Here is an 11,028-nt window from a genome sequence, read left to right on the forward strand (position 1 = left end):
AGGTTTCCCAAAAAACACCCATCTGCTGGTGCTCCATTACCTGTCATCCTTGTCGCAGCGGTTGGTGTTGAGCTCCTTCACCCACGGCTGCCCTGGGGCCAAGTTGCCAATGGCAGCCACATGCTACAGCTCCTCCTGGCCCTGTGGCTGGAGCTCACCTCCCTCATTGTCACTGCTGCTCTTGGAGGGCACAGGACCTCCCCGTACCCTCCTCCAGTGCAGGAACTGCCAAATCCTCTTCTGAAGAATATTCTGAAGAGTACCTCCTAAAGAGAAGGTGTCAGGAAGGAAAATTCCTTCCTGGCACCTATTCTGGGGGAGCAATGGCTGGACATTTCCAATGTGCATTTGGGCTCTGGGAGAGTGCAAAAATATGGGGTGCTGGTTTTCTTGGTTGAGAAAGTAGATAGCTCAATTTTTGTTGAGTCACTACCATGGGTACAAAGGCAAGGCTAGAAGCAGCAACAGAATTCCTTCTAGGCACCTTCTCCAGGGAAGCACTGGTTGAACATTTCCAACATGTGTTTGGGTTTGAGTAGAATTCAAAATTTAGGGGACTATTTCATTGGCTCTGAAAGCAGATAGCCCAAGTTTTGTTGAGTCACTTCCATGGGAACCACGGCAAGGTGAGTGCCAGCAAGAAAATTCCTTCTTGGCATTTTCTCTGCGGGAGCAGTGACTGGACATTTCCAAAGTGCATTTGGGTTTCCAGTAGAGTGAGAAAGTGAGGGGACCATTTTCTTGGCTCAGCAAGCAGGTAGCCCAAGTTTTCTTGTGTGACTTCCATGGCTTCCAGGACAGGGTGAGAACCAGCAAGAGAATTCCTTCCTGACACCTTCTTTTCAGGAGCAGTGTCTGGATGTTTCCAATGTGCATTTGTGCTCAGGGGGCACACAAAAGTGAGGGATCTGTTTTGTCAACTCAGAAAGCAGATAGCCCAAGTTTTGTTGTGTCACTCACATGGCTGCCCCAGCTCCACCGGAGGTACTTGCCCGCAGATGGGAAAGTCTGGCCTCTGCTCCTGCAGGGAAGGCACCAGGCAGGAGTTCCGTTCCTAGCCCTCACTGGCCCTTGGCCACCAGGGACCTGCTGCAGCAGCAGCAGGTCTTGGGCTACCTGCTTTGTGAGCTGAGGGAACGGTCAATTATTACATTGTTCTTCTCTCAGTCCTCGTGTTTACACTCCTGGCTGCCCTTCCCATCGCCGGGTGAGGGGGAGCGGGCGAGTAGCGGTGCTTGGTTACCGGCGGGGTTACACCACGGCAGACCCCAGAGCCTATAGTACGGAATTTCATCCCAGCGAGTTACCATCAGCCCCCGAGTGATCTTGTTCTCTCTGCATGACACAGCTGTCCTCTCTGCTGAGGATAAATCCCAGCTTAGTGACACCAACAAGTTTTCTCAGCGCAGCCCTCACCTCCACCCCGTGGTCACCGATGCGACCGCTCCGTGGAATCTGGCGACATTACAGCACAAGTCACCGTTCCCTAGCAGGCCTCCGACACTTCCTAGCACCCGCATGACTGACCGCCCCCTTCCCACCCTTCCAGAGCAGGAGGTCCCGGGCGGCCTCATTAGTGCTACAGCCCCCACGGCGGGGAAACGCGGGCAGCCTCGCCGCTCCGTCCCGGACCCGGCAGCACTCGCCGCCCCGGCAGCCGACAGGGGCCGTCCCCGCGCCGGGCGGGCGGGCCGCCCTCGGGGTCGGTAGGAGGTGCCCGCCCTCGGGGTCGGTAGCGAGGCGCTCCCCGCAGCCATGGCCGCCACCCGGCTGTGGCGACTGCGGAGGCCCATGGCTGCTGCCTTCAGCGGCGCCGCGGCCGCGGGAGCCGGGCTGCCCCCCCCGCCGGAGAAGCTGACGGTCCGGCGGCAGGCGGAGGGCGTCCGGTGAGGCGGCGGCCGGGCCGGGCCGGGCCGGGGGAGGCACTGCTGCGGGCCGGGCCCTCCGGCTCTGGTCAGCGTTACACTTTGTAGTAACCCTGCTGTGTTTAACGGCTTCTGCAGACACATTGTCTTGAACAACCCGCGGAAGAGAAACGCCCTGTCCCTCGCCATGCTGCAGTCCCTCAGGGAGGACCTGCTGCACGACGCCAAGGGCAGAGACCTCCGAGTTATCATCATTTCAGGTACTGCCGCCATTTCAGGCCGGCGGGAGAGAAGCGGAGAGAGAGGGAGGGGGCAGAAACGGGATAGTTGAGAGTTCAAACCGAAATCGCTCACAGAATTGCAGAAAACGGGACGGAAGGTACTTGCGTGTTGCTGTCCGTGCAGCAGCCCAGGAACAGGCAGTGTATCCTGCCGGTGCCTTCGCCCTTCAGTCCTTGTTCTTCTATATTCATCCTGTCCTTCTATATTCATCCCAGTTTCCACCCTCACATACTTAATTCCTTATTCTTGAACACCACATTAACTTGGTTTTTATTATATATTTGTTGATAGTTAACGTGTCTAAGAAGAAACACTGTAGAAACACGTTCCAACGTGTCAGTATTTCAGCCAGTTTACACACAAACAATGTGTTTTCAGAGTTGATGAGCTTTTTCCTTTTGTAAAAATGTTTGGTAGATTTGGGTTTAAAACTATATGTAAATAATACTTTAAACAGAATAAAAGCTAGGTCGTCAAACTAAAAAACTAACATTCCCAAATAGGGGGTTTTGTGCTGGGACATGCTGATCTCGTATGACACTTGTTGCCTTTGGTGGCAGGTATTGATGGTAGCAAACAGGGTTCACAAGGTTTATTCAAATTATGTGCTCTGTTCCTCTGCTGTAAGCCAGGATCAGCCTCGTATCTTTGCCACTGGTTTGTCAAAAATGTTTTCAAAAAACTCTCCAATGCAGGAGAAACCATAATATTGATACTGCAGTCACCCATAACCTACAGTTGTAAAAGACTGTCTCTCACAGCCTAGTACAGTTTTCTTCCATTTAGATATTAACCTGCAGAGTTATTAAAGATAGTGAAACTTGAGCCTGAGCTGTTCTTAAGCCACCTTTTTTCACTTTGCAATTTTAAGATAATCTTTCCCTGCCACCCTCTCAAACATCTTGGAGAAATAGGTTTATTAATTTAGGATGTTGCTGTTTCCTGTACAGAGGAAAACACTGTGTGTTAGTGCACAGACACAGGAGGGAGGAAGTAAGCTAACTTCACAGGGGTGAGTTTAAATATACCTATTCAATGTTTCAAAGAGCAGTTACACATTTTGTGAAACACTTCAGGTTCTTCTTTGGGAGTAGCCTAGTCTGGGAGTTCACAAGCACAATTTAATTTGTTCAGGTTTTCTACTTAGAAAGAAATTGCACGTTCCTGTTGATTTTTAATTCCCTTGCTGAATGGAATGCAAATGAAGAAATCTCAAGATAATAAAAGACTTTTCAGGGAATGCTTTGAGTCTTTAACACAGACTTTGTAGTGTTTTCTTCTTCAGTGACGCACAAATGCAGAAGTGATTAGTTTCCAGGTACATATTGCTGATCCCATGAGCTGACTGATGTTAATTGTGTGGTTATTTCTGGATAGACTGTGTCACAATAATATGATCCGTAAGAAACAAATGCATAGGTAAGGTTGTGTCTGCATAGTTGTAGCTGGAAATCTCACATCCATACAAATACCTGAGAAGTTCTGAAGGATTCAAAAGCATCAAATTAGTTTATTCATATGGCAGATATCCTCATGACAAAGGAAAACTGTTGTAAAGATAGCAAACCTGTGAAGGGTGTTTTGATTTTAGCTGCCACTGGAGGCAAGCAAATCTAAAGCTTCGGTCCACAGAAACCTGCTTTTTGCTGCCCAAACACTGGACATGCTTTTTGGGGTTCACTAGATGACAGTTTTAGCAGTGGAAGAAAAGATACCCCAACAACCCTTTTGGTTCTGCTCTAGCAGAACAACTTTTTTTTTTTTTTTTCTTTCCACGTGGCCTTGAACGCCGTGACACAAAAATCTTCATGCTTATTTAGTAAAAGTTAATCATTAATGCTGGGTACAATAAATGGGGACTAACTGTATTTATTAATCTGAGATCAGAGCACTCCACCCTTGCTCCAGCTGCCCAGTTTACATTGTACCAAGGAGCTGTTTAGAACAGTATCCTTACAGAAACGGGGCTCAGAGGTGTGAAGTGCCTTATTTTTAGCAGAAGTAACTTGGAATACAAGTAAAACTAGGCCTTTAAAAATGTTTATGGCTGTTATTGCGGTTAAATGTTGCGTTATGGCGATTTAAAGTTGTTATAAAACCCAGAAGGCAGTATTTTGGAACTCTGTAAAACTCCCTCCCCAAGCTGCTTTCTGACCATTGACATCTCATTGACATACCTTTAGGGGGGCATTGGTATGCTGCTACCCCTGGTTTCTCGATTAATTCAGACTGACTTCCTGAAATTCTTTGCAGCTGAAGGACATGTGTTTTGTTCCGGCCATGATTTAAAGGAACTGTCAAGTGAAGATGATGTGAAGCATCATTCTCAAGTATTTGAAATATGTGCAGAGGTAAGCAGATGTTCTTATGTGCCACCCCCTTTTGCCTGGTATTGAAGGCAAGCAATGATACTGGTTTAAGGAGGGACAGCATTGCTCATCTTGCTATCTAAAGCACATGCTGTTGCTCCCCATTCCTTGCTTTTTGCCACTCTGTCATTTTAATACCTGATCCTGGTGAAATTATATTTTCCGTGGTTTTCTCCACATGCTAGTAGAAGGGCTAGAATGCCAATGTGCATGTCTCCTATGATAGGTACAGTCATGGCACGTTCCTTAGTTTAGCCAGTGTTCCTTGCAGCTGTTTGGGCAGTGTCTTTCCTAGAAGTCCAGGGATAACCATTTTCAAATCACTTGTGATCAAATGTTCTAGCTGGTAACTCAAGACCATCTTAAACATCAAGTAAACAACGTGAAAATAAGGTCTGACTCACTGGTTGCCCAGTCAGCCAACCAGACAAAAACTTGTCAGGAAGTTAAAGTGAATCCTGGAGCCTTTGCAGGGAATGTCAAACCCCGATTTGATTGTAACAGCAGTAGAATCTGACCCCTAATCATGCTCAGTGTGACCACAGGAAGTAATTTGAAACCTTTTGTTCTAGTTCCCCCCGTAATAATGATCTTATACACATTGTCAAGCACATATTTAGTAAATGCTGTAAAAACCCTGTGTGAAAGTTACAGCTGAAGGGCCTTCAGTGTAATACGAAGAAATTCTCCTGGCAGCTTTGCGGGGATTTCATCTTGGTATGTTGATCACAAAGAAGTAAGTACAAATATGACTGAATGACAGGTTAGTCCCTTCATCAGAAAGGAGCCAAGGTCCAATAGTTTAGCCGCCAGTAGCTTAACATCAATTTTTCAGTTGCAGGGCAGAATACCAGTATGTTGTCAGTGGAAAACTGAACCATGCAGCTTCCAAGTCACAGAACAGGAAAGATTAGGCAGAAAAAAATGTGAAACTTATTCCATATGGCATGAAATCAAGAGCTGGTAAACTCCTCACTTTAAGGACCATAAGAGTTTACATTGTCCTGTATGTGTATCTAGCACTGTACCTATGTTCAGGATTAATTAATAGTATAGCAAGCTTAACCTTGGTTAGTAAAGAGAAATAGCCAAAAATGTCAGCATTTAGAGTTAAAAACAAGCCTAGCTTTCTTTGTGAGTATGGTGCGCTACTGAGTAGTAAGTTTAGTAAGGGACCATTATGATAAATAATAAATGGTGTATCAATTTCAGATGAATATTCCTAAGACCATGAAATTCAGAGATAGGGAGATATTCAAAATCCAGTTGGAGACCGTCCTGGACAACCTGCTGTACCGAAGCTTGCTTGAGTAGGAGGGTTGGACTCATGATCTCAAGAGGTCACTGCCACCCTAAATGCTTCTGTGAAACTGGCAAAGCGAGTTCAGGAAGAAATTAAATATGAGAGATGAAAGGACACTTGAAGTGATCCTTTTTCTGATGTTCGTGGTAGTGATAAGTGCTTTAAACTTTCTACCTGAGTATCCTAAATGGATTTAGGTTTCTCATAAATCATAATTCACTGTTGTCTTACTGTTAAATAACAATGGCACTTTACAGGCAAACATAAATAAAGGTAGTAATTTAGGCTTTATTTAGGATTCTAACTAATATCTAACTTTTAGTTTTAGCTGTTGGGTAGAATAATTGATTTTTGCTTTTTTGGGGTCAATAGAGAGAAAAAGGTGCTTTTGAGGGCTTCCAAAATGGGATTGTATCTTCCTAAATTTCAATACTTAAGTAGGACAGATCTTACCCTAAATGACATGCCTACAGTGTTGTGGACTAGGGGGTCCAGAGTGTTGGACTACTTTTCAGGAACCTTGTATTCTACATCTGTCTATGACTGTTAGTCCTAAGCAGATCATCTCAACTGCTACACCTCTGTTGCCCCATGCATATGGCAGTGTTAGCAATACTATAATGCAGTATCCAAGAACTAAGTACTTGCCACATACAAGATTGAGACAGCTGAGAATATCACTTCTCCAGAGGTTTTTCAAATACAGAACCATAAGTACCAGGGGTGGGTTTTTTCAGAGAAGCAGCTGACTTTGAATTTTTATAGCCACATGAGTACTCTGTAATTGTTTGTCTGCATACATGCTATATTGTTACGCTTTTGTTGTCTGCTTCTCAAGACCCACTGAAAATTTGTTTTTAAGGAAAGATAGAAAGAAGAATGGATACAAAGACTGACCAAATTCAAAACTGAATGTAGGTAATTTTACCTAAGCAATGTAAAATTTGCTAGGCATCATCTACTGGAGAAATTGAAGTAGCAAATGAAAAAATGTTACCTTGCTACACCGTGCTAACATGAAATATTATTTTTTTTGGTCTACATAATGACTGCAGTCATTTAACTAGCATTCTGTATCTTCAGGCATTAAAATTAGGTGAGTTCATTTATTCTGATTGTATGGAAGGACAACCTGCATTAGAAATGTTAGGACAAATTAATCTTTCTTAATTTCAGCTATCTGAAGTTGGATGTCCAACCTTCAAGAGTTATCAGGGAGAGAGAGAGAGAGAGAATGAGCGTGTTTTCCCATCTTGTGTGTAATACAAACAGGAAAAATTGTTTCCTGGCAAGTAAGTCTCTCCCTGGAATGCAGAGTAAGCCTAGAAAAACATTCAGCGCTTGTGTTTGGGGGAAATTAACCCAGTCTTGAGATCATGCAGAAACCAGCAAGACAGGCTGCAGTGCAGAGACCCCAAGCTCCATGCAGATCGGATAACAAGCGTTTCTGCCTTTCATTCTTGTGTTTTCTATTTCCACTGGAGTTAGCAAGACCAACTCATGCTACATAAACACAACTGGGCGTATCGTGGGATGGCAGTGGTCTTGTGCATTAGAACAGGTTTTGCAGAGAGTTTGCTTCTTTTACTAAACTCCAATTAATAAAGCTGAAAAATGCACATGAGGTGCATGAAGCAATTGCAAGTTTTAGAACAGCTACCGCTTAAATTTCAGAGGCTAACTGACTGCTTTCTTTTGTGTATGCAGGTTATGACTTTAATCCAGAAACTTCCAGTACCAGTGATTGCCAAAGTAAATGGCTTGGCTACAGCAGCAGGCTGTCAGCTTGTGGCAAGCTGTGACATCGCAGTGGCAAGTGAGAAATCTCAATTTGCTACTCCTGGAGTAAACATTGGACTGTTTTGCTCCACACCAGCTGTAGCCTTGGGACGATCTCTTCCCAGAAAGGTAGGCTTCCTTCCCAGCTGCTCTTTGTAATTTTGTAAGAAGTAGGTTCCCATGTTAGGAGTTTTAGTTCCATTGCCTAAACTTTATGTTGCTGCAATACAACGTGCAAAATACTTCATTGCAAAAGACACCTTCATAATTCTTTGGACTGGGAAAAAATAATAAAGGGATGAACTCTGTTTAGGGAAAGCAGCTTTCTGTTGATGCAGTTTCAACCAGCAGGAACTCATACCAGCAGCACACCAGCTCAGCAATCCCTTTCCTTTCCAACAGACAGCTCTGTGCTTTAGCCAATGATGTTCTCCCCTAATGAGGAAACCCCTGCAAGCTCAGGATATCAGTCTCACTGAGGTATCAATTCTTGCCAGGCAGTGACGTTTCACAGCCAGCATGACCCGCCTGGGTGTACATCAAGATGCTTTAAACAGCATCTAAAACCCTCCTATACTTTCTTCCTGCTTTATTTTCTATTGATTATGACTACAGGTCTCACTGCATAAACAATAGTATGATCTGTAAAGCTTCCATAACTGAGAAAAGAAATTTTAAGTTCTGATCCAGTTGGGTTCATGCAGACAGACTCTTCAAGCCCAGCAGGGCTTTGCTGAGATGCAGTGTCTTAACTGCACAAGTCCAATTGCTGGATAAGAGCTTCAGCTTTAAACTTCCCATCTGTAAGGCCATCTTGTTCAAATCTAGCTTGTCTGTGGGGTTTTTTTTCCCCAAGTCTGCTATAGTATACAGTTAGAACTGTTTCTGAATTAGTATTTCTGGGGGTTGTGATCACCTTTTGAAAATGTGTGGGATATACTTTTCTCTGCCACTTTTCAAAGTAGCAAGAACATTCCCTACAGTTCTCATGATTACTGGTTTTACCTTTTATAAAATGAAATGTTACCGTTGTTTGTAGCTACCAGAGCAAAGACACTAGTGAAGATAATCAGCTCTTACAATTCAGGGCATTGGTCAATTGCATTAGGAGTCATGGAAAAAAACTGTTATTGATACATAGCATTGAATAGTCACTGACTATTTGGGGGACTTCTTAATATGAAACCTCAAGTACAAGATGCTGGGAACAGCAGAGGACTGAAATAGCTGTGGCTATAAGAAGGACATACTTAAAAACACCCTACTAAATGTAAAACTAATGCAGGTATTTTCAAAAACTACACATTTATGTAAAAAGTCTTTATTTATTATTATATGCCCAGCTTAAAATACCAAGTTCAGTCATTTGACATCGTGGATGATCCATCTCTCTCTTAATTCCTCCTGCAGTCACTAGAGACTGTGAGCTTTTGAAAGGAATCCCAGGGGCGTCAGCCTAGGACAGCTGGAGTCAGTGGGCAGGTTTGAAAAAAGGTCAGCTTTCGACCCAGTCCCTCTCTTTAATGCTTCCTTGACAGTTTAAGAGGCCAGAAGATTTAAAACTTACATTTATCAAAAGAGTAACTTGCACTTGAAGGAGGAGGCTGAAATTCCCCAGACAAACCAAAGCAATAAGGTGGATGAATTGACTTAATACAATACTTTTTCTTGTTCAGGTGGCACTAGAGATGCTTTTCACGGGTGAACCTCTTTCTGCCCAAGAAGCATTAATGCACGGGCTTGTCAGCAAGGTGGTACCTGAAGACAGGCTGGAAGAAGAGACCATGAAAATTTCTCGCAAGATATGTGAAAGCAGCAAATCTGTCCTGGCACTGGGGAAAGCCACCTTCTACAGACAGATGGCACAGGACCTTGATACTGCTTACAAAATGACTACTCAGGTCATGATGGACAATTTGACTCTGAGAGATGGGCAGGAAGGTATTGAAGCCTTTATTCAGAAACGTAAGCCCATCTGGTCACACTCTCAGGATAAGAAGAAATGAATTTTGTTTCTAAGCTAACCTTAGCTGTGCTTTGTGATTCTTCATGCAGTTGCCTTTGGGAACTATATTTTTGTTCTTACTGAAAGTTAGATTTCTCTTCTTACATATGCCAAACACACAACAAATTTATTCTAAGTATATAATAAATCTTAAGAAAAAATCAAACAAAATGTTTTTTTTCAGCAATGAATTTAATCTATGGTTTTAGAAGGAATTCTGTGCTGCAAAAATCAGTTTAATATGTCCCAGGTTATTTAGGGAATTGCAGGAACTTTGAGAGAGCTTAGATCACATTGTTCAGTACCTGTCCCCATAGTTCTGGGTGAGAATTTCCATTTTGTAGTAGTAGTAGTAGAGAATTAAAGGGCTTGGACACGTTCCAGAGGTGATGGTAGAACATATATCATAATGGATTCCAATCCTGTTTAGATGTTACAGACAAAAGCCTGGAACAGTAGTCTGTTGCTCCATATGATTATATCTGCTTATTAACTATATGTTTGTCTCTCTCAGCACTGTGGCAGACGGACATTTTGCCTTAAACATTTCTTGGTACAAAAGGTGCCAGCTTTGCTGACTCGGGTGCATAGCAGGTGTTATAACCACAAGAAAGAATGAGACAGTGGTTTCCAGCCCTGTAGAGGCAGGACTGAGGTGGTATTTTTTCCACCCTTGCATCCCATGGTTTTGGTGCCTGTAAACAGCTAACTGCACACGTGCAAGGGTACTAAGTCATCAGCCTTGGGAAGGGTCTGGTCTGGTGTCACCCCAAAATCATATGAGGTAACCCCAAAATAGTCCCTCTGTGACCGCCCAAGATCCACTGAGCCTGTGTGGAACCAGGCCGTACCTACTCTCACCTAGCATCACACCCACCATGCATATGCATCAAGTTTCTTGGAACCGGGTGGAGATTTTGGGACTTGGCCTGTATAAAAATGGTACCGTCAGCCGCTTGGGTGGGACACCCACCACCAAGATAGCCAGAGTGAAGAGGACCAACAGGACGCAGCTGGATCCACAGGTGGTGATATTTCTTTCTTTTATCTCTCTCCTCTTTTTCTAGCTCTCTCTCCCTCTCCTCCTCTCTTTCTTCTTAGAAACTTGCGGCATGGAACTTGCTTATCCAATTAAGTTATTCAATTAAGTAATTGCCATTGAGTTACTGTATCTACCCACATGCCTTCTATTGTGTGTTAATAAATCATAAAATTGGTTGGCTGGTGTCATTTCACCTTAATTCAGTCCAAGGGGATCGTGAACTTGGTCATTAGTCCCAAGGGGAGGGAACAGCTCCCTTTGGGTCGCAACAAGCACATCCTGGTTTTCCATCAGTTCAAGCACTTGTCCCAGCTCTGGAGAACTTTGCTGTTGACTCCGGTGAGGCCAAGCATGGCTTGGGAGTGTTTAGTTTCACAAAGGGC

At 44.0% G+C, this 11,028-nt stretch overlaps 1 protein-coding gene across 1 annotated transcript; it reads left to right on the plus strand.

Annotated features, from left to right (window-relative positions):
* Positions 1–1,751: 1,751 nt before the first annotated feature.
* ECHDC3 (enoyl-CoA hydratase domain containing 3) lies at positions 1,752–10,820 on the plus strand. Its single transcript, XM_080391735.1, has 5 exons — positions 1,752–1,886; positions 2,004–2,125; positions 4,401–4,498; positions 7,527–7,727; positions 9,275–10,820. The coding sequence occupies exons 1-5, from the start codon at positions 1,756–1,758 to the stop codon at positions 9,602–9,604; spliced, it is 882 nt and encodes a 293-aa protein (XP_080247861.1). The 5' UTR covers positions 1,752–1,755; the 3' UTR covers positions 9,605–10,820.
* Positions 10,821–11,028: the final 208 nt, after the last annotated feature.

The sequence above is a fragment of the Falco punctatus genome, assembly GCF_963210335.1.
Source record: "Falco punctatus genome assembly, chromosome: 6".
Classification (NCBI taxonomy): Eukaryota; Metazoa; Chordata; class Aves; order Falconiformes; family Falconidae; genus Falco; species Falco punctatus.